Genomic DNA, 27,791 nt, shown 5'->3' on the forward strand with positions numbered 1-27,791 from the left:
GCACCCCCACCATTTTTTATACATCAAAGCTCATTTTCTCTTTTTAAAAAGAAGAGGGCCCTATGTGGAATTGCCATGGATATCATTTCAATTTGATCAGTCATTTGGCAAACCCGCATTTCATCGAAATTCTGCATTTCAACTTTACTAACCACAAGAGAGACTTGTTGCTATAAGAAGCAGCTAATGAATTGTTAGGTTGAAGTGATAGTTCACCCAAAATGAAAATTCTGTCATCATCGACTCACTCTGAAGCCACATTATAATAACCTGAAATTCAGTTTTATTTGCTGAGAGTCTTCTTCTCCCTAAAAATCTCATCTTTAGAACATAAAGGTCAAAAAATAGCAGCATTATAAAAAAAATAATAATAACATTTATTTGACTGAAGCCACGTACATTCCTGTTCAGTTGAGATATGATTTATATGAGGACCTCTGAGTTAGCCGAAATAGTCATTTGTTCAGTAGTTTTTTTTAGTATTTTATTTATGATGCTACAGTACAATACTATTAAACTACACTGGTGCTGTATGTTTTTGATACAATAAAAAGAACTAGTTCGTAAGAGCCATTTGTTCGTGAATCAGACTACACTGGTGGTTCATGCGTGTGCAGCCTGCGAGGAGAACTTAATAGAAGGAGCTGCTGTTGTCTTGCCATTATTTCATGGTACACAGGCTTTCATCTCGTGAGGAAGCACAGCTGCTGAAAAGAAATCTAGGAACCACTGCTTACATTTTATCGAATGGGATGCTAAAGTGACAGTTTGGTGAGGTTTTATCTTAGGATGGCAGTGGCTCCCTGCCACCACAATAGATAAGCTCATTAGGGTGAGTAAATCATGACAGAATTTTGATTAAGGCTACCATAATACAGTCAGCATTTTTGCTTTGTTAGGAATATTGTTAATTTAATTTATTCCACAAACTTTCAGATGTGTTGACCTTTTTTCAAAAAGGTGGAAAAAGAATAATAATAAAAAACAACACTGGATGGAACTCTCCATCAATGTTCAGATCTCAACTTTAATACAAAATTTTCCTATTTACTTGATATTTACCTTATTTTTTCTATGTTTTCTTTCACATCACATTTCATCTCAAACGATTCTGTTATCTCCCTGGTAAACAAGTTCTCCAACTTCTAATAAAGCTCTGTTAGTAGCAACGTTGTAATGGAAGTGGTGCAACAACTGTGAGGCATTCATTTATAATTACTGAAATTTATATATATATATATATATATATATATATATATATATATATATATATATATATATATATATATATATATATATATATATGTGTGTGTGTGTGTGTGTGTGTGTGTGTGTGTGTGTGTGTGTGTGTGTGTGTGTGTGATAAAAACATATATTACATTGTTTATGATCATTATTATGATTTTTTAAATATTTTATATCAATAAAATCTACACCTAGGCAGTTTAAACGTAGCATGACAAAAACAATGTGATCGTCATTTACTTAAAATAAGTAAATAAATAAAAAACGTTTCTTTTTAATACAATTCAGTCCTTGGAACATAAGAATGACTGAAGAAAATTAAAATCTCGCCCATAAATAAAGCGCTCTTCATTCAACGATAACCAACAGCGATTATACAAAATATATTTCCATTCATTTTCATATTAAAACTGTAACTGGAATTGTGATGGGTCTATTCTTTCATATACTGGACGCAGCTGTGTTTATTGATTAATCTATATCACTTTATTATCAATCTCAGTGTATTTCTCTGTCTACGTTTTGTCTTTATTTGAGCTTACAACTTTTCTACCTTGGATCTGAAATAATATTCTATTGTTTTGTATCCTCACAAGCATGCAGTAGCCTATACGCTGGACTGGCGTCTGTAACCTCCAGCAGTTTGAGTCGGTCCCTCGCTCACTGAGGAGTGTGTGAATGTGAGTGTGTGCTCTTTATCTGGATCTGCTCCACGGCTTTTCACGGGCCACGTCACGTCACGGAGGGGGCAGATCGGATTCCTGAGCGCTGCTCGAGTTCCTGCGATCACATCCTCAGATCCACATCCACAGCGGAGCGAGACGCCGCGCTTTCCTCCTCCAGCTCACTCAATCGGCTCTTTTTACAAAAATGGTCAGAATCCTGAACACTATTTGCAATTTTTTACAGCGTCTAAACAACTTGTGTCGTATTGCCTGGAACGCTTTCTCTGTGTGTAATGTCTTATCCTTCTCTTTCTTCTCTTCTCTCCGCCCGCTCCGCCCGTTACAGATGTTTCGCTGTGTACCCGTGTTTTTCCTCCTGGCTGTAGTCTGCTGTCATGCCGAGGTAAGTTATATCAAACCTGCATTCATTAAGGAGAAGAGCTCGTCTTTTTTAAAAATGTTTATGAGGATCCGGATTACATTCTTTCTGGAATCCAACTTGCACTTAATGAACTGTAAAACAAACGAGTCCGGGCAACTGTTAACTTAGAACAAAATAAGGGGTAATGATTCTTATTTTAAAGCTGAACTCAGTATTTGCTTCTTTTTGCTCATTGGAAAAGTTTTACACATAATGAAAAGCAGTTTTGATGACATTAAGTCACATTAGATGACTTGAAAAAAAAAATGCTTTTCTGCATGGAGCGGGTCGCAACTTCATGGGCGCCGTCATGTTGAAGTCACGTGATCAGTCGTGTAATTGACTGTGTACTTAATTACTAAAATGTTTATTTTATATATTTAATGTGAAGTGGCATGAGTAAACAAATGTAATGCATCCAGGCAGCTAGATGGCAGTATAACATCCAAAACCCCTGGAACTATAAATAAGACCCATAGGTAAACATAAACATGAAGAGTTTTGCTTTGATTGTCTTTGGGTCATTTCTATTGTAAACAATACTCTGTACTAGGCTACCACATTGTTTGAAAGTCATTGAAACCAGATTTTCACACTTTTTTGTAATAATAATAATAATAATAAAAAAAAAACACTTTTTAAAAAATAATAACAAAAAAATCCCATTTGCATTGAAAAACAAAAGTTGGTGGTGAAACATTTTTCACTCAGAAATAACTAGTAAAATTCACAAATACAAAGAAATGGTACATTGAAAAAAAAAAATGGAGTTTTTTAGTAGAAAAGTAGTATTTTGAAATACTAACCGTTTTACCTAATTTATAAAGAATGGTGGACCAGCTGAGTTGTCAATATCCATCTGTCACAAAACGCACATTTACATCACCTGGTTTGTGTTTGTTGTTGTCTGTGTGTGGTGAGAGGTTGGTGGTCTTTGCATTGGAAATTCAAAAGAGCTGTAAACAGACACCTGTTAAAACCAATCAGATAACAACTGTTAGGAGGTGTTTGTCCAGTGAGTTTACACTGATTTCAATGCTCAGACGCAGCTGCTGATGGCGACCATATGTTGTGTTTTTTAGTGTTGAGTTAATTGTGTTCTTTCGCTCTCTAATGTAATAACCTGCCAGGTGAGCTGCGTTTAAGCCACACAAGAAGAGGACCTCAACACTTATAAATGAAAGCATTCTTACACTGTGTTGTGGAAATGACCTATGCATTCAATTTTCATGAAATCCAAGAGAATGCCTTCTACTTTTATGTATTTAAAGAAACAACATGCATTTTGGTGAAAAGTTGTCTCTTGTGTCAGTGACACATGCATCAAGAATGCACTTCCTGTGTAAAACATCTGCAGATTCTGAAACAAGCACAATTATACAAAAAACAAAGTGGCTTTAGCTTTAAAAATGTATGACATGAGATAACATGTTCCCAAGCATTATTTTTTATTTAAATGAAAAGTAATTGTTGTTAGAGCATGCTATTGTATTACAACATGCACAATATTGTATGGTCTCTGCTCTAGAATTATCAGGCTTGATAAGAAAACACTTAAGCTAAAAGAACAGCAACTCATAATGGGTGTCATGCAACCCGCATGATGTGTATCTTGTATCTCACTCAGTGGGGGCTTTGGAGCTGTCAGAGCTTGTGTTCCCTAAAGGCATGATGTGCTGCTTACATAGACAAGCTCTTAAAGAGTGTCACCCCAAATTAAAACACTGAATTTCCGACAATACAATTTGTGCTGGGATGATTTTGTAGTTGGTTGGTAGAGTATGCATACTGTAAGTTTAAGTGGATTTGTCTTTTCATATAAAGCACATATAAAGACGTATTTTCGCCATTCATTTTCTCCATATGGATTTAAAGAGAAGTTGTAAAGAGAACCAAACCAGCTCCAATAGGAATCATAAACTTTAAGCATAAATGTATTTGAAAATTAAGGGCGAAAAAAAAGACTGTATAGATCAGTTGTTTAATAATCATAAACTTATCCAGTAAAGTATACTGTGAATGATATAATTGAACAAATGAACAAGGTTGCTATGTAAAACTGTAACAAATATCATTGCTCAACAATCTTTTGTGGTATAAGGTTTGCACATTATTGCCAAGCAATTCTCTATGGAGAAAGTCAATGGGTTTTTAAGTTAAGAATGTTACTGTTTTGCGCTTTATTGCAGGTTTTACAATTGGTAGTCAGCACGAAACTTTAAACCATTAAAGGGTCTGTCATCATTTACAGTACTCACTTACATGTTGTTCCAAACCTGTATGATTTTCTTTCTTCCGTGGAACATAAAAGAACATGTTTGAAAGAATGTTGGTAACCAAACATCCATCGTATGGAGAAAATAAAACTCTGAAAGATATTTAATCTTCCTCAGAAAGAGAGTCATACAGGTTTGGAGCAATGTGAAGGCAAGTACATGATGAGAGAAGTTAAATTTTTCTGTGAACTTTATGCACAAAAATCGGCATGCCTAAAGATCAAACTCTAAAGAAAAACTCTGGTACATGCAATACAGAAACAAAAACTTAAGAGTCCTTTTTTCTTTCCCTTTCAGTCTTCTCCTTCAGTCTCTCTTTGCTGTTTACAGTATACATTAGTGTACAAAGAAAACAGAAGAAGACAGTCCAGAATGTGAAACAATATCACACACACACTCACAAACAAACCAATTATCACAAACTGCGGAGGAGAATGAAATTTAGCTCTTCTCATGGCACTGGGTTTTTTCTAACATGACTAAATGTAATAGCAGAGGCAGGATAATGCAGTTACCTAAATCCCATCCTACGATCAAAAAGAGTGCTCGCAGAGTTTTGAGTTGTTTCTACCTGCATTTCACTGCTGCATTACAGCAGGTGAATCAACTGTGCTTCAAGCCCTGATAAAAATAGAAGTTACCGAGGGAAAAAAGAAAATGAGGGAGAAAGAGAGCGTGAGGTAGGGAAAAGAGAGGTGTAGTGAAAGAGAACACTGTCAGGGTCACAATGCCCCGTCTCCTGGAGATAAGTGGGCTTTACTAAAAGAGTAACTAGGCTTTAATGAGAGCCTGCTGTGATTTCAACTAATAATGGTGTATTTAAGGAAATACAAATCAGACCATAGTGAAATTGTTGTTTTGATTTTTCCCGATGTAATGCCTTTGTCTTTTTGTGGTGTTATAACGAAAGAAATGTATATTAATTTGTTCCTAATACATGTTAGTGGTTATGCCAGAAAAGCCAGCTGCCTCACAGCCCAGTCATTCAATGACTTAGTGTTTCTGTATGAAGGCCCCTCATATGGAAACTGGTTGCAGTCAGGCTTCCAATGCAGCATAACGTCACGTCTAATGATCCAGAACACATTCACGTAAGCTGAGAAATTACCAAGGAGGTCAGTAAGTCTGTGAGCGTTCCATCTCAATGGAGCTTGGAGCCATTATAATCAATGTAAATGTTACTAGCCAAAACTGATTAGGCGGAATACACAGCTAACTTTGAATGGCTGTTAAAGTAGAAAGAGGATTTTTACATCTACCAGCAGGGGCTAACTGTTAAAGCTAGTAAGCTAAACTCTAAATAATTTAGGCAATAACCAAACAATTTTCAGTGACAACAGTACGTGCTTCTCAGTAGACAAGGAAGTGTACAGTGTATATTTATTCATTAGCTCTATCGGAACACCATTTTTATTATTTCCACCAAAGTCCCTTTAAAGGTCCTTGCACACAGGTCCTTGAGTCCGAAATTTTTGTATTCTTTTTCAGTTTTTTTCATATTCGTCATCCTTTCCTATCAAAAAGCTTGCTATGGGTGTGAAAAGCAGAAAATAGAACCTGATTTTTTTAAGGTGCAAAAATTTTGGACGAGAATTTCAGACACTTGGCCCTATTTTAACAATCTAAGCGCATGGTCTAAAGCACACAGTGCAGGTGCACTCAGGGCATGTCCGAATCCACTTTTGCTAGTTTAATGATGGGAAAACGATTGGCGTGCCCAGGCGCATGGTCTTAATGGGTTGTCCCTATTCTCTTAATGAGTAATGGGTGTTTTTTGGGCGTAATGTGCAAAAAACCAATCGGAGTCTCATCTCCCATCCCCTTTAAAAGCCAGTTGTGCTCGCGCCAAGACAGGTTCACTATTTACATGGTGGAATGTAATTTTTCATTTTTAAAAATGTTTGTGTGCTGCTGTGTATCCCTGTGTGTGTAATAATAAAGTGTACACACGTTGTGCACCCGCCTATAGGTGCATACTACTAACGCACTCTTTGAATAACAAAGAAAACATATTGCGCTAGACTTTAGACCAGGTTTGTGTTGGTCTATGGCGCAGTCTATTTTCAGTTCCTCAAAATAGCAATGCATCACCAATGTGCCTGAACACACCTCTTTTATAGACCAGCACTTGGGCATTCAAGTACAGCTCCTATCTCTTTAAATGGGGAAACGTCAAATTCTCTAAAACTGTTCACCAAGCTTATAATTGAATTTCAAATTTGAAATCACCAATGAAATCTGACAACAACTAACTAAAAAAAGCTTATTTTTCAGGTTAGATCAGCAAATGCACATGCACAATCCTAGCACACATCTTAGAACACTTACTCTTTCTATCCACCTTATTTTTGTGGGCACAGCCATTTGTAAATTTTATGGGTCTGGCTTCTGGTCTCATCTGCTTCCAGCTATTTTTAGCTGTACAAAACAGCTTGTTTTGATGCTTGAAATTGCAAATTGGTGTGTCTTACCATATTATTTTAATGTATTATCTTAATTATGAACACACTGGTTTGAAGTGCAAACAGTTTTACCGTTAACTGCACGTTGTTATTCTTCTCATGATTTCCCTACAGGGTCTAATGAACCGGAAGTCTTGCACATTTACAGAAAACGGCTTACTTCCACATTTAAAAATAATGTGGAGAGCAACTAGCGCTTCGAATGGCAGCAACAGTGATGTGATGACTTTATCAATTGGCGATTGCCTCTTTTATTGAGAAGTGTGCGTGACACATTCTCCCATTCATAAGTAATAGGAGTGCACCATTTTTGGTATATCAAAATTTTTGTTTCCACCAACCGCCAAAAAGCATACAAATGATTTTGGGTTTTCATAGGCAGCAAAGCACATGAAAGCTAGATTACACTACATGACTTCCCAGATTTTTTGCCCCAATTTACAGTCTGGACGAGTCGACACTAGTTGCTGAACGTTAGAGCCAGTCAAATGCAGGTTTGAATTTACAGATTTCATTGAATATCACATAGTGCAGACTCTATTTTTTTCAGCTTCAGATTGATTCTATCCAATTTGGAGGCTATCAAACATATTTCTTATTTTGAACGCTTTTTAGAACACAAATTGTTAGTTATGTGGCACATGTTTTTTTTCCGTGTGAGTTTGTGTTCGGAGTGACTTTAAAGTCTTGTAGTGAATGATTCTTAGCTGTATGATGCCAAGTCGACAAACAAATGATGCCTTAGTGTTTTAAAGCCTGTTCAGTTTTGAAAAGTCGTGTAGTGTATTCCAGCCTTTAGTAAACAGGATGTTACTCACACATTGGATTTGGACTTGATGTCTTCAAGGCCCCATATAATGATACACAGCATTTTTCCTGTCAGCACTATCAGTATTTATAAGCTTCACTAAAATGCTTTCAGTAATCTCTTGCAACGAGGCTCTGGCAGAAGGAATTCTTTCTCCCTCAGGGTGGGAGTCTAATGTCCACAAACAGCTGGTCAGTCTTTCATAAAGAGGATATAAACACTGCTCACCTGGTTACACCAGTGCGACACAGGGTTAAAATGAGAGCAGATATTTTAAGCTGTTAATCTCAATCTCTGAATACTACATAGTATGTGTGCTACCAATAAAAGTATAGTATAGTTAGTTCCATTTCACATTGAAACCAATCTTCAGTTTATTACCCAAAAGAAGAACAGAAATGTAAAAAATCTGCAGGTTTTGACTGGACCTGGTCATGCTTTGACTGAAACTGACAAAAACAGCTGAATGCTTAAACTGTACTTTAGTGCAGACACAAAAGTCTTTTGTTTGAAGAACAGGGCTGATGCAAACTTGCTATGGTTTTTGTGTTGCTCAGTGTTGCTTGAGAGCTGTAATATATTGACTGGAAACCATCTGCTGCATATTAACATTGAGAAGAAAAAAAAAACACACTATCCATATCCACTCTTTTGTTATTTTACTTTTTTTTTAATCTCTGTCACTGTTATCTCACGTTTGATAAGCTTTCACTCTTATCTCGATTCTTCTCTCTTTCTTTCTTTTCTTTCATATCTCCTTCATCACCGATCTGTAGTTTGCATTGTTTACCATCTGTTTTCTCTCACCCGTTTTCCTTCGACTATTCCCTCCCCCATGTCTCTCTATGAACGAGCAGTGTCTTGTCACTGGCTTTGTGCTGGTGTTTTATGGCCCTGTTTTGTATAGCCATCACTGCTGGCAGAGCTTGAAAGAGCCTTGTAATGAGAAGGAGGAACAGACAGTGGGAAGGATGAGGTGATGAGGGAAATTACACAAGGGATCTAGAAATTTAGCTCTGCTCATTCTGATACTGGTGCATGAGGTAATACAGGGACAAGGAGAGTCAAAGAAGATGTAATAAAAAGACTATTTTCTGGGTAATAACCGAAATAAACAAATTTTTATGGTGCTTGTAGTTGTTCTCCACAAAATTACATGTTGATAATGGGATGTGTAAACGACGGTCTCAAGAAAGCCCTGTGTAATTAGAGTCCATCAGACCCTGACACATTTCTCAGGGGTGTTCTTTTGTTCAACAGCTAGACAGACAGAGAGCAGCAGTTTTAAAAGTTGAACACTTTTTTCATTTTTTTTCTTCCTTAGAATAATATGTGACAACAGCCAAAAACACCCATTTGCATGTGTACGCTGATACACATAAAAAAACTGATCAGACTTTTTACTACCATAAGATTTTTTTTTCTGTAGATGGAGAAATTGTTGAAAGTTTTGCTTTAAATTTAAAGGAGACAAAGAACGTTTTAGCTGAAAGAAACTTTTTGCATGCAGTTTCTCTGAGAGATTTTAGCTTAGCTTTCAGGATCTCTTATTTCATCCCCTTTAAAGCACCATTAATATTTATATAAATACTTAAAACTTAAAAACCTTGGGGTCTCTTGAAGGAACTGCAGGGGGTTGGTGAGTTGATGAAAAGCTTATAATTAATTAAAGCATGAAATGAAAGTAAATAAAACAACCACAATCAAAATAAGTACATATGATTTTTTTTTTTACTTGCATGTCATGAGATCCTTAACCAACATCAGAGAACTGTGAACACGGAAATGTTGAATTATTCAAATATTTACTTTAAAACTGAGGGAGAACTTCAATTAAATTTTTTTTTGGGTGACAAACTAAAAAAATGTTCTATATGATCTTGCTCTATTAATTTCTCTGGTAACAGTATTTAGAATACTGTTCTGTCATTAATGAATAGGGCCTTTCACACCGCAGGAACCTTTTCATAGTACCAGAACTAATTGTGGAACTACCCACTTTTTGGCGTTTTTGCACTGCTGGAACTGAGTGTGATTTTAGTACCCGACTGCCCTTTTCGAGAACCAAATTAGCTCCTACTCCGGAGCAGGGTCTAACCAGCACAACTGGTACTTCCCGTGACGTAAGTATACATTTATTGGCCAAACGCATACTAAAACGCCCTCAACCACCATGATTTAAAATGCTGTGTAACATACTGTAAACATTGTGTCAAATTATTTCGCAAGTTTGGAGAACAGCGATAGATGGACGGATGCTGAAGTGCAGGCACTTGTAGCGAATGTAGCACTGCCAGTTGTCATTGGAGATTCTTAGTTCTCATTTCCGTTCTTTCAATCACTTTACGTATATGTCGACATTCCATGACCATTATTGTGAAACCCACGAGACACAACAAAAACACAGCTCCGATCACAGCGTTCTGTTGTTAACGTTGTTGTTCTTTGTTTCCATTATTGAACACCGTGCACAAATGATGTTGCTGTCGACTGGCTTACTTCACTTACTAGTACACACTGTCGGTGCGAATGCAACCCTTTAAATAGTACTGGAAAATAGTATGTGCAAAATCATCCCAGTATTTTAGTACTGTTCATTTAGTTCTGGAACTAAAGCGGTGCGAAAGGCCCTAATAACTACACAGGAAAAAATGAGCAATACTATCACTCTAGTAACTATTTTTAACTAACAAGAAACAAATACTTCAGAAGGGATTACTAATTATTTGGATAAGTATTCTAAAGTGAATTATAACTCTAGAAATGAGTGTTTTGTTAAGTACTGGATAATAATAACTCAAGTGTTACTACATCCTTCAGAAGGAATTAATTTTAGGGAGTTACTATGCTTTTCACTTTAGAATACTGATCCAAATAATTAGTAATCCCTTCTAAAGGATTTGGTAATACTTGAGTTATTACTAGTGGGTTACCATGACCTTCACTTTAGAATTAATTATACATTTTGCATTATTTACATTAATTATGAACCTGAATATCGTAGTTCTGACTAGTTCTCTGAGAGGTATGAAAAACAGTACTGATTAGCTAATAGTGAACTACCACTTTCCACTGAGTGCTGTTACTTACTAATTTGTTAATCACAGTTTCTTTGTTAGTTAATAGTAGTTACTAGAATGGTAATAGTGCACTACTCATTTGTTCCTGTGTAGTTATTCATTAATGACAGAACAGTGTTTTGAAATGTTACCATTTCTCCTTATTCTTTCCTACTCGATTTCCATTCGAAACAATCTACCATAATGCTTTGTCCAGTAAATACAAACATTTCAGACAATGAATATGTAGTTCATTCATTAAGTATAGATGGCACAGACTGATATGCCCTTAATGCAATTTGATAGCTATGACATAATTTACTACATGGCACAAGTTGATTGGTCTCTGTTGGATCTTCAGCCAATAAGCTTGCTAATCATCATTTAAATAGTTTGGTTCAGTGTTTCCTTTATGCAAGTCAGAAACCCTCCACCTCCTCCAGCTCCACCTGTATAGATCTGCTCCGGGTAATTTATGTATGTGTACATATGCATCCTGTATGTTGTGTGGCAGCAGTAGATGTTCACAGCAGCTTGCCTGTGGATGTATTGGCAGTAACAAATCTCTGCACTTGCTCTGCATCAACAGCAGCAGCATAGCAAATCGATTCCTCTAACACCAAATACATCAACATTGTCATATTCATTACCATGCTAAACTATTCAGAGGGTTATTCAGTAAATACAGCATGCGCTATTTACAGGCAACAAAAAGTAGGTTGACTGTGCAGTTGATGACTATTTAAGATACAACAGACTTGCGTCAAATGTCTAGTGGGGGACAAGAGGGTGGTGCCTCGGGACTCACAGGACCATAAAACACTCTGTCTCGTTTGAATAAATTACCATAATGCACAGCTAAAGAGGTTTTAATGAAAGCTAAGAAAACAGCAGTGCGTGGCCATTTCTGATTGAGAATACAACATCCATCTACTTGCAGACATGGTCCTTCACCATACTATGGTGCCTTGTGCAAAGAACAAGGCCATTGTGAAGAATGCGGGACTGAAAACAAGCACACTTCCTTCTGCAAACACATGTCAGCCATTAACGTAACTCTCCCAGTCCATGACCCTTCACAGAGAACCGCAGCAGACAGGCCTGGACGGCTGGAACAGAGCCTAGATACAGATGGAAGGCGGGACATAGATTGAGAAAAGTAACTTGGGTGAAAGAGAGAAGTTGGCGGGCTCTACAAAAAGCAGAAGACTGGCTGTAATCCTGAGCGACAGCCAAAATGAGACAAAAGACTAGAGGCCAGAAAGGAGTAAAATGGATCGATTCACTGAGGTGCAGCGAGAGATGGTGCCACTTGAAGGGAAGCTTTAAAGAGAGATGGAGAAGAGAAATAGAAAGAGAATGCAATTACAGCAGTCGAAATGTAGGAAATAAAAAGGAAAAAGACTGTCCCATGCTGCCCGCAGTGCGCTGGCATCCATTCACTGTCTTATTGCCAAGACCAGATTTGGAGACTGCTGAATGGACATTAAAATTGTGTCACTTCGGTGATAGGATCGTTTTGTGGATTCATTCAATCATAGAGGTTTATGAGAATTCATACTTAGTGCAGTACAAGCACTTATCGATACCTCATACATCATATTTTTCATTTTTGCAGATAATTCAGCCAGGACTGCTTATTTTTATTTTGTTTGTAATGCAATCTTTGATAACCAAGAATTTTTTTTTAATGACTGTTGCAAATTTATAGATATTAATATTATATTATAATATTTAACAGCTTGCTTTATTAAAATCCAGTTTGATCTTGGAAACAGTACTAGTTTTATTTTATTGCAATGCATTGCATTTGAAATTTTCCCTCACAAAGATTAGGGTTCTATGAACTTTAACAATGGTCTTGTTGTGTTGTGTGTGTTGAAAATCTTTGGCCAACATTCCATACAATATCATTTCCAGTTGTCTGCAAGAACTGGTATTTAAATCCTTCAGAAAGAGCAAGTCTATTTCTAGATGTTTTTTGTTTTTTTTTTAAAGCCTATTTAGTTCTTATGGACAATTGAAATGAGAAAAGAATGCTGTTATCTTTCTTGAGTGCTGTGTACACCCCCTCATAATGAACATTTGTGGTTCATCTTGTCTCTATCCCACTGCTACAGAAGAATCTGCATGGCTCATTTGAACTTTTAACAGCTCTGCCACATTTACACACTCGGTTCCTTTGTGTGTGTCATTGAGAGCACGCTCCTGAGGCCTCAGCGCTGCCGATTACTAAGAGCTCCATACAACCTGGAATGTGATGCACTAAAGTAGAATGACATCACTGGCATTCCATTTCAATAAAGGAGAAAAAATGGTCAAGAATGCACAGATGGGACGGCACGCATACCTTTTTCTCTGATTGATGTGTTGGGAGTTTTGATGCAACAGTCAGAAGAGTTTTGTTGTTGTTTTTGTTTTTCATAACAAAAAGCATGTAGTTTAAGAGCATTTTAAGTGCACTGGGATTTCAGCTGCATATTTGTGACAGCTCCTCTGACCTATATAAGTGAGAGTTTTGAAATGGGACAGACTCTACTGGAAAGACCCATGAGAGAATTCAGAGAAGAGGAATTCCTCTCTGTCCTCCCTGCTCTCTCTTTAGGAGGCATTTCTATTGAGTGGAAATAACTAACGCTGTTGTTTGTGGGAAAATTCAGACTTTGAGCTCTGCAAGCTTGTGTATAGGAAAGAAAAGAGGAAAGAAAATTAAAGATGAATGAGGGAAGAGAAAAGAAATGACATCATACCATTGCCTACTTTAGAGAGAACTTGAGCTCATTAGCTGTGACATCATCTTTTAAACAAATAAAATACACACCCAAAATGCACAAGATTTTAGGGCAAGGCTTATTTTTGAATTTACTTTTCTTAAAATGAAGAAATAAAAGGAATGGTTTACCCCAAAATGTAAATGTACTCACCCTCAGGGTTTCCAAGGTGTAGATGAATTAGCTTCTTCATTGGAACAGATTTGGAGAAATGTAGCATCACATCACTTGATCTACACTGAATGGGTGCCATTAGAATCAGAGTCCAAACAAACATCTGATAATAATCTACAAGTCATCACAATAATCTACAAATAATCCACACCACTCCAGTCCACCACTTAATGTCTTGTGAAGTGAAAAGCTATTTGTTTGTAACAAACAAAACAATCAAGACATTGTAACTTCAAACCTGTGTAAACCAGTGAAAAATGTATCTAATCTGAATTCTTCGTATTATGATACACCAAAATACATGTTTTGCTGACTTTGATAATCCAACATTTTCACTTGGCTCTTTGGAAAATAGCGTTCCACAGCCCAGTGTTTCTCAGAGTTGTGTAACGGCGCTGGGTCAGCAGTACAACAATCAGCATCTAACAAGGCCATTGATTACAAACCTAAACGCTCTGCCTCATTAGGATGTGCTATAATTTGCTTGTCATTTAGAGCTGTATTACACAATGGTTTTGCTGCTAGTGTTTATACTGTATTTATAAATGCATGCATTCTACACATTGTTGCTTACCATTTGCAAAGCAAGTTTCTCCATCATAGTGTAAAACACTCTACAGTGAAGAGCGGGGTAAGATGTGCCACAGCTTCCAATTAACTCTAGAAAACGTTATAGTTGCATGCATGTGACAAAACATCATATTCAGTTGTCTGTGACTGAAAAATTCACATTGTAAAGCAGTTATGTTAAAGCTATTTTGCAAAAAGCTAATTTTGCACATGGCAAATAAAATGTAGTTTAACTAAAAAGCAAACATTTGGAAGTCTTAAATACTGTATATATTGTATGATGATGTTGAATTGCATGAAACCATGTAAATTATTTGACTGACAGTTAACCACAAATTATTCAGCAAAACACAACATCTCTAAAAAATCAGAAAACAAAAAATCTTCTGAATATTAAAAATGTTTTTAGGCTGGTTTATGCAAATCTTGGTTGCAGGAAAATGTGAATGATGTAGATTATTTGGAATAAGGTAGTATAATGTCTTCATTATAATTATATCTTAGCTGTTTATTGTATATACAGTATGCAACTAATTTGTGAGCATATATTTTTTGAAAAGTTTCTCAAATAATTCAGAATTCCCTTAATGTGGGACCATTTTTTTTGTGAAAAATCATATCTCCATAACCCTGTGTTGTAGATCTTGTAATTTTAGGTTAAAAGCAGACATAATGAAATAAAATTTGATGCATTCATTTTACAGCTGTCTCATTTCTCCACGACAGCTTAAGCGCAAAGTGGCCAGAACAATCATATTTTTGTGGTATCATAGCCATCTTGTGTCTCCAGTGCTCTTTGACCATGTAAGTGTATCCTGGTGCACAGCTTTGCATTCGAGTGTCTTGAATTCTTGCTCAGCCGTGGCTTTGCTAGATTGCCATGGTAATAGAGATGCTGTTTGACATGCCTTTCATCTAACATAATCAGCTTACAGTGATGCTAGAAGGAGGCCTTGAGTGTGGTTTGTAGTCTCTTATGCTTTTTTAGCTTGGTTGCTATCTTTTTACCCACATCCTCTCATCCCTGCTCATTTCCAGTCCACCATTTCCCAGCATGTCCCTCTCCATGCAGAGAATGTGTGAGCTCCAGCAGCACTGTATCTGCAGACTCTGCTTGGGTTTAGTGTGTCTGTGTGGGGGAAGGTCAGGAAGTGAAAGCATGGCTTTGTCTAGAGAAGGATTGCTTTTTTGCAAAAATCTCAATTCGAATTCCCAGCCTGCCATGTGCAACCATTTATCTTCCTTATAGAGCAAGGCTGAAGTATGCTATGTGGACACACAAGAACAATTGTTTTTTTTTTTTTAAACATTATCTCCCAGTTGAAAATGACACATTAACGATAACGTGTGGGATTAGTCATCATGGTGGCACATTCCCACAGTAGTTTATGTTTTTGATAACATCTATTCACCATGCAAACCACTAAAACAAGCATTGTGTGCCTGTGAAAGCGCACATTTTTATAGTGATTCAGGAGTTAATGTATGATCCTCTCAGGTTGTTTGCATTGTAAGATCAATGTGTTTATGCATCCTGGGGACAGAGTTAATGATGTTTATAAAATAAGCCTTCAGCTAGAAATTTTAATTATCCTCTCTGACTCTTGGGGTTGTCGAATACATATGGGTCAGTAGAATGACACTCTCTTTGATTAAGTTATTCAAAAATGCATAAAAAAAATTATACAGACTATGACTATGATTTATGAATACACCTTTTATGATGAACATGTTTTTAATTTCTGAATTACAATTATTTTTTTGTGGTGCTGGCCTTGGATGCGTAAACATTGTCTGGAGATTGTAAATGGGAAGAAAAATTCCTATTTAAGCTTATTAAAAGCTTGGAATTCTATAAAGACATGTTGTTTTTTTTAGTTAAAGGGATAGTTCACCAAAAAATTTAAATTAGCTCATGATGTACTCATGCTCAAGCCATCCTAGGTGTATATGACTTTCTTCTTTCAGACAAATAAAATCAGAGTTATATTAGAAAATGTCCTCTTCCAAGATTTATAATGGCAGTGAAAGGGTGTCGAGATTTTGAAGCCCAAAAAAGTGTATCCATCCATCATAAATAGTGCTCCACACGGCTCCAAGGGGAGAATAAAGGCCTCCTGAAGTGAATCAATGTGTTTGTGTAAGAGAAATATAATTTTTTAAAACCTTATAAACTGTAATCTCTAGCTTCTGCTAACTGTCACACGCACATTTACGAGAGAATGGGAATCCAGCGGATGACATAGGACATAGATCTAGCGTACTCTCCGGTGAGAATTGATGAACGCATAGGGTTGGGTATTGTTTGAATTTTATCAATTCCAATTCCGATTCTGCTTATCGATTCCGATTCTTTTCGGTTCCCAGTTTCGATTCCAAGTGATTAAATAATGATATCAAACATTTATCCTGTGTCTCTTTTTTGCAAACCATTTATTGGAGCTGAATACCATGAACAACAATCAACAGGCTACATAAAAACTGGACTCTTTAAGAGCTGTTTGTGTGCAAAATAGAACTGGATAAATTGACGGGGGTTTTTGACCGAATCTTTCTCTTGTACGACAGTTAGCGGAAGCTAGAGATTACGGTATAAAGTTTTGAATATGGAGTTTTTTTTACACAAATGCATCGATTTACTTAAGAAAGTCTTTATTAACCCCCCGGAGCTGTGTGGAGCACTTTTTATGATAGATGAATGCAGTTTTTTGGGCTTCAAAATCTCAACTCCCATTCACTGACATTATAAATCTTGGAAGAGCCAGGACATTTTTAAAAGGTATTAGGATATTTTAAAGTCACAATCTGTGATTTCTATAATCTCTGACATCTTGTTATTGACCTATATACTGTACGAACACCAACAAAAAAGAAACCATTTACACTGACCTCTGTGAAATAGCTTGATGACTAGTGAACATCTGTTGTGGTTAAATTTGATGCTGTCCCATAATACTTACGTCTGTGTACACCACCCTTGTATGTTTTACGATCATTACAATGTTTTTCCCCTCTCGTTTTCATCTGTACATCCTCTGCTTCACACATTTACAGTTACGCCCAGCAGCATTCAGAACAGCTGAAGTCAGCGTGTTGCTGTTTCCTCGCAGGGTGACATTTATGCTTGAGTTATGGAGATGTTGATGCTCCTGGAGGGAGATCAGTGCAGGTTTTATCGGGCTGGTGACATTCACTCTGGCAGTATTGACTCTGAAATAATGTTCAAAAACAAACAAACAGGCTCCTTTGGGGTTTCCTCAGCGCATCGACAGGGGTTTGGGTCGCATCCATCTGTGAGTCTAATCAAGCCCACCCAGCTGCTGACTCAGTTATGATAAAACAGCTGATTCTAATCAGCAAAACTTATTGGTATACATAGAAAACAATGAACCCTTTAGCTAAACAAGCAGGGGCAATGAGTTGTAGTCAATGGACTCTGGAAATAGTTTCCTGGAGGGGTTTTCTTGGTGCATTATCTTGAATTTTCCATTGGCATTGAATTTTCGAAAGATGTTTGGAGTTTTATTTGAAGCACTTATTGGCAAGTCAACTAGATGTTCCCTTATTAGATATTCATAAACTGCATTTGGTTTTCTGACTCATTTCTGTCAAAAAATCTGTCATTTTACTTTTGGATTGACAGAAATTCTAATTACAAGGTCAACACCGTTCATGAAGCGACTCTAATACACTTATTTAAATTTGCATGAGTTCTTTTCCATGGCAGTTTATTGTTGTGATGTTACAGAGTTTACATTCTCTCTCCAGCATGTTAAAACAAAATTTGGCTGCTTCCTGATGGCTGCAAGTCAAAAGACTAGCTACACAAAACCCGTACATGTACTTTTTTTTCTTGCATTCACTGTAATCATTTTCCTGCGCTCTTAGTTTTCTTGTCCAGTACAGCCGTCATGTTTTACCGGTAGTACAGTATCTGCTGTATCTCTTTGTTTTCAGATTGTCTTCGGCGCTCCAACACAAACTCCCTTCCCTTCCTCAGTGCTTCTGTTTATATTCAGTTCTCCAAACTCTTACCACTGTGTTGAAAGGAACCCAACAACCTCATGCCTTTTGGGTTGTTTCAGACGGGATTCTTACTAAACTGCTTTTAAAAGCAAAGACAGTGAAAGCTGTCTTAAGATAAGTGGCACCACTAGCTGTGGACTAGCTGTGCATGTCAGATGATGTTTTTGCACTGACGCAGGTCTTCTGTTGAAGTGCACCCCGCTTTTGTGATGCGGTCTGGACAGCATATTATCTGGTTCCAGCAAATTCATCAGTAAACGTCAGCCTTTTTAGCATGCAGCTTTTTCAGTAATTAAAGATTCAACTTACAAGTACATTTTCACAAGTGAAATGACTCACGCATGGTGTGCTGCCATAATGTTAGTGCTGGTACATCAATTTTATCCATTAGCAAAGCTCCACTGGTTACAGTTTATATATACATTGAAATTTAAAATATAATGTTAGAATTATTAATGAAATATTTTAATATGTATGTTTAGTTTGAGTTGCTTTTGTGTTGGCAAAAGGTAATTGAAAACGTGGTGGTTCAGCAACTGGTAACTAAAAGATGTTTGCTAATTATTCAGATGTCATTAACTAAGAGCTGGAAGCAAACAATGATGTGGAAGAATCACGTAAACCTGAACACAGATCAGAATGAGATGCAATTCAAATGTCACTTATGGCATGATTATGCTCACGTTGCATAATACATTGCATAATTATACTCAATTATGCTTACATACAGTAAAAACCACCTGCTATTTGGTTAACAGTAGGTTGAGGCTCATATGCTCACCAAGGCTGCAGTATTTTCTATTATAATATATTTTAAAATGTAATTTGTTCCTGTATTGCAAAGCTGGTTTTCAGTCATTAGAAATCATTCTAACAAGCTGATTTGCTGCTCGAGAAACATTTCTTATTATCAATATAAAAAAAAAAAACCTTGAGCTGCTTAACATTTTTATGGAACTTTTTTTTTTCAGGATTCTTTGATGAATAGAAAGTTCAGAAGGACGGTATTCTTTTGTAACATTATAAATTATTTTACTGTCACTTTTGATCAATGTAATATGAAATTAAAGTTTTAAAATCGTTCAAAACATTTCTGATGATTTTGTATGTTTAAAATTATATTAGATTTATTTGGATTTCAATACATGTAATGGTAGTGTAAAACAAACATTTTCTAAAATAAAATAAAAATTATAAATTGCCTTACACTTTATAATATTGCTTTTTTAATGCAAAAATATGAGTCATATATGTTAAGGTAGAAAAAAGTCTTCCCAGATTTCTATTACTATAGTGATTTATCAGTTATTTTTATTATATTTAACAGTTATTATGTACAGAGGGGGTTTATGCTACATTTCAAATGCATTGTATTTGTGTGTTCAGCACTGTGCAGGTATTTTAAGGGATTATTATATCAGTTAATTTAATACATGTTATAAATGTAAAATATGCAGGCACAAAAATATCCTGAAATATTTAATAAGATTTTTTTTGCACTGCATATGTGCAAACACTGTGAAGGGAAATGTGATGTTTAGTCATTTTTGTGGTGAGACGAGCAGGTCATGATTCTCTCTGCTCTGACGACGATCTCCATTATGAAGCCACAGATAGTCACACACTCTTTAAATCAGTTTGTGGAGTGAGAAAGTCCAGAAATGTGCTTTTCTCTGGGTGAATAGAGATCCAACATGGAGTGGAGATTGTATGATGGGGGAAATATCAAGGGGAGAAATAAAAAGCTGTCATCTACATTTTCCTCCTTGCATCGTGAAGTCAGTTAACCTGCAGCCCTGGGTTCAGTCTTTCCTCAATCTATCAGTCACTGCTCTCTGTATGTGCCTGTTAATTCTTCCCCTGAAACTAATATTCCTTCTTCTCCTGTTGTCATTCTCTCAGCCTATTCATTCTGCAATTTATTCCTTTCTCTGCTGAGAGTCTGCATTTGCCCTCTATACACTTGTAGTCAGCACTGCATAATGCTCTGCTCCTGGAAGCCTAATTTATGAAATTCAGTAAAGTGTGATAAAGAAAGAGACGAAAACAAGTAGAGGAGAAATAAAAGGAAAGAGTAAAGTAAATGAAAGATTGAAGCCATGTGAGACTCTTTCACTGAGACAGGACATGATTCTGCTTTTATTGTAAGAGAAAATGGGTGACTGTTATCTTCGGTTGCAATGTAACATGTTATCTGGACTATTATGAAAGAGAGGTGTTTTAAGGTGCTCTGTACTGTTCTTCCATAGGTCCCAAGGTCCATAGGAACAAATGAGAACAGATAGCTGGATGACAGAGATGTGACAAACATATCTCCGTGGACTAGACAAGGACAGGAAAAATGATTTTTTCAGCGCCCTTGGGAAGCATCTTTCCTGTTCATTTTCTCCATATGTGGCCATTCCATAAAATGCTTTAGCATTCAAAGAACCAAACCAATATAAAATTTGAGTAGGCATGAAAATGAAAAGGCATTCACCCTATCTATTTTCTAAATTCAGGTTTTTGATCTTATAGTAAACGATTCATCCATGCATGTTTAGTTATTTATTCATTTTAACCCCTTCAAATTATATATAATGTATCTTTAGGTGAAATGACGGTCTTCCTTCTGGTAACGTATTCGAGTCTTTTCAAATAATTTATTCTGATTAACCCACCCCAATTCTTACTGTAAGGTTGCATTCATATATAGAAGACATACATTCTCTGGGTAGATGGAGATATAACGTATATAAAATCCCCATAGTGAAATGTATATCTGTACATCACCCCAAAATGTATTCTGTCATTATTTGCACTCTCAAATTGTTCCAAACTTTTTTGAGTTTGTTTATTCTGCTGAACACAAAAGAAGATGTTTTGAAGAATGTTGGTAACCAATCAGTTGCTGGTACCCATTGACATCCATAGTATGGGAAAAAATATTATGGATGTCGGTGGCTACCGTCAATGGTTTTGTTGCTCACATGCTTCCGAATTTCTACTTTTGTGTTCCACTGAGCAAGGAAAGCTCAGCTGTCAGTGTGGAGTGACATGAGGGTGAGTGAGTGATGACAGATGTATTTTTTTATGAGAGTTATCTCTTCAATGGTATGTGGCAAGCAAGCTCAGCTAGCCTGCAAGAACTCACGGCTGTGACCACCATTCCTGTTTCTATGGTAACAGTGAATTTTTGATTGGTGGATCTCGCTTCAGGAATTTGGGAAGTGTAGTACTACATCAGGAATTCAGCTATTAAAAATGAAGTTTCTGTGAGTTACTGCTTCTGCAAGAGGCATATACCATCTCTTCACAAACCTCAGAACTCAGGAAGTCTTGAAAGCTTTATATGTTCTTGCTTTAAAAATTCTCTTTGGAACACTAGAAGTCACCAACTTATAATTCAGCATCCATATTTTAGAGTTTTAGAGTTGTTTTAGCTTGTGTAGGACACATATTTTAGTTATAGGAATTCTATAGGAAAAAAGGTTTGCCATGCAAAAGTTTGGGGTTCGTAAGCTTTTTTTTTTTATAAAAAAAAAAATAATTAAATACTTGCCTTTAGCAGTGATGCATTAAATTGATCAAAAGGGCAGTTGTTTTGAACTGTCTATTCATAAAATAATCCTGTATCACCATTAAAAAAAAAAAAAAAAAACCTGTTTTCAACATTGGCAATACTAAAAAAAAAATGTTTCTTGAGCAGCAAATCAGCATATTATAATGATTTCTGTAGAATCATGTGACACAGTAATGATGCTGAAAATTCAGCTTTGATCACAGGAATAAATTACATTTTCAAATATATTGAAATAGAAAACAGTTATGTCAAATTATAATAATTTTTCCCAATTAATTTTTTACTCTGATTAAATAAACACAGCTTTGGTGAGAACAGAAAAACAAACATTTAAAAATTCTTACCGACACCAACATTTTGAACAGTATTGCATGCACATATGAGATTAATTGTATTTTTATATTTGCACTTCAAAAAGAAAAGGTTATAAATGCAGAACTTTGTAAGGGTGAAGCGTGTAGCTGAAGACTCTTTCTCTCAGGCATTGCTATTTAATTGGAGCTCTCTTCCCTCCCAAGACACTGGGTCTTTTCCCTCTAGCTGTCCTCAACACTTTCCATCTTTCTTGTCTCTTCTACATTTCTATTATTTCCTGATTATGTCTTCTCCACACTTTCCTCATAGATGCATTTGAACAAGCGTAGGATGTACCCACTAAACTTCTGGGCTGATCATCAACAGCTTGTTGTGGCCTAAATCGGTCATTTTAATTAAAGCAATGAAATAATTAAAATTAGTGTAATAACTGCCTTGCAGTTTGCTGATTATCTCACACTGTACATCTGTATAATCTGACCTTTTAGTTTCAATGTTTGTTAGTCCCACAGTACCACTGTCTCAACCGTTTTCAGAGTCGTAATGAACAGCTGTCGTCCGGTCCAGAGAGATTTCAGCTATTCTCTGCCACTCGTCAATAGTGTGGCTTATAGACTCGGAAGTAAACGCCCACTGCTATGATTGGCTTGTGTATGTTTGATACTATATGTCCTTCACAAGTAGATGCTGCTTTGATTTAGGTTAAAAACACATGAATACTCAGTACATATCAAACGATTTATAATAACAGACAAAGCAATAGTGATCACGTAATAAAAACTCACACTCACACTTGTGTGTTGCGACATTCAGATCCAAAATAGTCAGGACAGCATCGTCTGTTAGGCTGCGTTTACACTTGGCATTAAGACATTTTACAAATCAAAATAAGTGTACAAGTCTCACTAGCGCTACACAGCCTGGTGTTCTCCTTCTGCGTCTAACTGTGCCTTGTTTGTAAACGATTCCACGGTAAAATTTATTGAACAAAGGACCAAGGTCTTATTGACGTGGTCTGGATCTTCATTAAAAAATAAATTCAAATAAAGTTTATCATTTGGTTTCTGCACAGACCTGGATTTGCTGCTCTTGTCATTTACCTACTATGTGCGTGAATCAGTAGGCGGGGCTAAACAGGCCGTGATGTAGAATTGGTGGGTGGGGCTAATCAGGCAGTGATGTAGAAGCAGGCGTTGATCTTCTTCTGCGGAGGTGGAATTTAGCCACACTATTAAATCATAGAGTGGAACACTCCACAAGCTGTTGTTTTGGCAGACTGGCTTTAAAATAAGCTGTTTTTAGACTAATGAGAATGTTTTGAGTTCTAAAACTTACAGGATGTTTTTATAGTACAATAACCTCTTACAGATCAAAAGTGTAAGAGAATTTTGATTTCTCAGTTCATGACACTTTAAAGAATGTTGGAAACCAAAAAGGATCAGTTCCTATTGACTTCCATTGCATTTATTTATTTTGTTATTTTTTATTTTTTTTACATATGGAAGTCAGCGGGAACTGAAACTGTTTGGTTACCAACATTCTTCAAAATATTTTGTGTCTCCTTTTTGTGTTCCACAGAAGAAAATCGTATAGGTTTGAAACCATGAGAAGGAGTACATGACAGAATTTAAATTTTAAGTAGTTCACACATTCAGTCATTCATTTTCAATGAGAGTTTGCAATTTCAGGCAACATTAGCAGCACAGACTTTTGACAGTGAGGCGTAGTTCAGTAATATGCAAATGAGAAGCACCTATCAATACAGTTACCAATACAATACAATGGCAGTCAAGTTTAAACTGATTGCACAGAGACACTGTGAACACCATTTCAGACACATGCACATGCACACGCTCGGAGCTGCTTCAACTGAGTTGCCTCTTCCTTGCCTGAGGCACAAACCCACATGACAGTTTTTCACTATATTAAACTTATATTAACACTGCAAGCATTTGGTTAACAGCCACTGACCAACATCTGCGCTGAGAATGTCTAGCGGTCAGGCTGATTTAATATTACTCTAGCAATTATGTAGCTCGTGTGTGTTGCATCTGAATACACACCTGCATACTTTATATACAGTAGCTGTTTTTTTGTTTGTTTTTTTTAAATGTCTTTACCAGTGTTAAACCCAATTCTACACCACTGGGTCAAAGGGGGACAGAGAGTAATTCATGTCATTATAAGTAATGAGTGAGGAGATTGATTTCATATTTTAATATGAACGTGAACTGATTTGCATTTTAACTCTCACTATGGCACCGTGACCTCTGCCGACACTGTCGTTTGTCATATAGCAATGCATTAGTGTATGTGTTAGCTATATTAAATGTGATCCGGTTGAGCGGGACACATTTCTGTTTGGTCATGATTCATGAGTCAGACACAACCGCACATTCCTCGACTCTTCTGCACCAGGAATGTTTGCTCTCTGTCTTCTCTCCGTGGCAATCACAGCGGCCCCTCGGTCTGCCAGAACAGCCCTCTGGATAAACAACAGCAACACAGCTCAGATGTGTTTAGGGGAAAAGACTCGTTTCCCACTCAACTACTCATCTGTACCCACTTCATTTCAACCACAACTCCTGAGCACCTGAGCTTGATTGCATTTTGACTGCAAAAAAACTTTAAATCAGTTTTTGTTTTTCTTTTTTGTTTTCCAGTAAAAATACCTTAACATTCCTAAAAAAGGGTGAATTTATTTGAGGGGGGAAAAGGGTTGTTAAGTTTTCTTGCTATTTCTTCCCTAAATTGATTTAAAAAATGGATTATTGACATAAATCTAATACAGTTTAATGAGGTTTAAACTTAAAAGGTTTTTTAAGTCTTTCATGCTTACCTAGGCTGCATTTATTTGATCAAAAATACAGCAAAAACAGCAATACTGTGAAATATTATAAAGAAAGTTTTTCTATTTGAGTATATTTTAAAATATAATTTATGTATTATAATGCAAAGTTTAATTTTCAGCATCATTACTCCAGTCAACCTTCAGAAATCATTCTAATAAACTGATTTGCTGCTCAAAAACATATTTTTATTATTAATGTTGAAAAAATTGTGCTGCCTAACATTATAAATGTCTTTACTGTCACTTATGATTAATTAAATGTATCCTTGCTCAATTTCTTTTGAAAAAATGAAAAATCACTCTTACTTACCCCAAAATTTTAATGCTAGTGTATTTCCTCTGAAAAGTCTTACACCATTTTCGATATTTTTATTGCATTAAAAATTTGTGCAATGTGTAAGCATGATTATACATATTTGTAAAAGCAATATACTATCAATAAATGAAACAACTTTCAGAAAGACCGAGATATCATAAGCTGGATAAGAATCATCAGAGACAGTGAAACAGCATCATGCTTGCGATGTTATTTTGGAGGTCATAGTTCAGCTGCGGGCATCTTGTACCCCATCTCTCATTGACTCTCTCCTACAGTAAATTTTATGGCTCTTTTCAAGCCCTCCTGCCTGGTTGTCATGGAAACATATCTGCTTTTTGATTTGATTTAGCTAAAGCACGCTACAACGTTCATTCGTTTAAATGTCAGCATGGCTTCCCTGTAGAGAAGGAGATTCATTTATGCATGAGGCTCGGTTTTGTTCTATCTCCTTTAATGTACCTCTGTTACCGCTGGTCCGCAATATTATCTACCTTTATTGTCGGGACAAAACTCTCTCAAATGAATATCCCATAAACTTTTAATATGCCAGCGCTGTGTCTGAAAGTCCTCTGATGACCTCATATGGAGCAGATTGTGATTAGAAATGATTGTTGATCTGCTTTAGACTCCCTCTGACCATATTCCTCTGAAACTGCCGACATGAATGTAGAAAATCTCCCCTGGAAAGTTTGCTTACATTGTATGACTCATGCATGAGCTGGAAGGGGGGAAGGGTTCGTCCGTGTGTGTGTGTAAAGTGTGTGTAAGTGTGTAAGTGTGTGTATTAGTTAGTCAGGGTGGAACCAGCAATCACAGTTCATGGGAATGGAAAGAACAGGCCAGATTTCAGATGTGACGACACCCTTCTTGAAAACACACACACACACACACACACACACACACAACAGACTGCATTTGATTATAGTTGGACGCTAGGGAGGTTTTGGAAAGCAGGAGGGGTATTTCAGGAAACTCTTAAATCGTTACTCCAGGCACAACTTGGCAGCACGTGATTGGCTAGCACTGTATTCACATGACTTTGCTGTGATGTGGAGACTGGGGTCCTGTGGCTGGGAACACAAAGAAAAAAGGCAGAGAAAGAGGAAAGACAAGGGAATTTGTGGCAGATTCAGTGACCTTGCACATAAATCAAACATTTCAGAGGTATGACCGGAGAGAAAGTTCAGTAGGACAAAGGAGTGTAACAAGAACAGTGTAAAAACACCAAAGATGTCTAATCTAGTTACGGACTGGGATCCAGTGTCTGTTTTAAACATGCACTTGAACACTTTCTGTGGCGTTTATACAGGATGCCTTCTTCCATTTCGTTGTGTTTTAAGATGCTGTGTATCAAGAGCTCCATCTGCTGGTCGAAGAGTGTAACTCACTTTTGATAGCCTTTTTGCTCAATTATGTTTTATTGATAATGATGATTTAACCCTAAAATGCATTGAATACCTTTTAAAAGTTTGGGGTCTGTATGATTGTTGAAAAGGTTTTTCTAGTAAAATGGTAATATTGTGAAATACTGCAATTTTATTTTAAAATGTAATTAATTCCTTCCTATGAGAGGAAAGCTGAATTTTCAGCATCATGACTCCAGTCTTCAGTGTCACATGATCCTTCAGAAATCATTCTAATATGCTGATTTGCTGCTGAAGAAACTGTTATTATCATCAATGTTGAAAACAGCTGCTTAATATTTTTGTGGAAATTGTGATGCATTTCAGCATTTTTTGATGAATAGAAAGCTTAAATAGAAAGAAATAGAATAGAATAGAAAGTTTTTATTATAATTTAGTCCATTTGTTCATGTTGGCATATTAAACATCTTGTTTATGTTCAAATGTATATTTGTAATAATGTTTTAGATTTAGTTTGTTCTTAATCGTTTGTTCTTAATTGTATAATAAATTAAATAGCAGTTTAAATAGCAACAAAAACTAGTTTTCATTTAGCAGATATTAGTATATAATATAAATTATCGTTAAAATGCATTTATTAACTGTTATAAATGGTTAATATTAGCAGTGCTAGGAAGGTTACTTTGGAAATGTAATCGTTTACAGATTACAAATTACCTTATTTAAAATGTAATAAGAAGTTTAAATATTTTAATTACTTTAATAAAGTAATGTACCTGATTACATTTGATTACTTTTTGATTACTTTTCTAAAATTACATTTCTAAAATAAAAAATAAAAAATCTAATTTTTTCTAAACTGTTAATCATTTTCAAACTTTTATGGCAGGCAGAGTTAACCTT

General features: G+C 36.2%; 1 protein-coding gene across 2 annotated transcripts in view; it reads left to right on the forward strand.

Moving 5' to 3' along the window:
• Positions 1–1,958: 1,958 nt before the first annotated feature.
• Positions 1,959–27,791, forward strand: part of fstl1b (follistatin-like 1b) — a 38,750-nt gene continuing 12,917 nt past the window's right edge. For both annotated transcript variants that reach the window (XM_042730851.1, XM_042730852.1), the window contains exons 1-2: positions 1,959–2,118; positions 2,257–2,313. In XM_042730851.1, coding sequence (XP_042586785.1) covers positions 2,116–2,118; positions 2,257–2,313 — 60 coding nt within the window. In that variant the 5' untranslated portion in view covers positions 1,959–2,115. The remainder of the gene's footprint in view (positions 2,119–2,256; positions 2,314–27,791) is intronic.

Source organism: Cyprinus carpio, chromosome B9 (assembly GCF_018340385.1).
Source record: "Cyprinus carpio isolate SPL01 chromosome B9, ASM1834038v1, whole genome shotgun sequence".
NCBI lineage: Eukaryota > Metazoa > Chordata > Actinopteri > Cypriniformes > Cyprinidae > Cyprinus > Cyprinus carpio.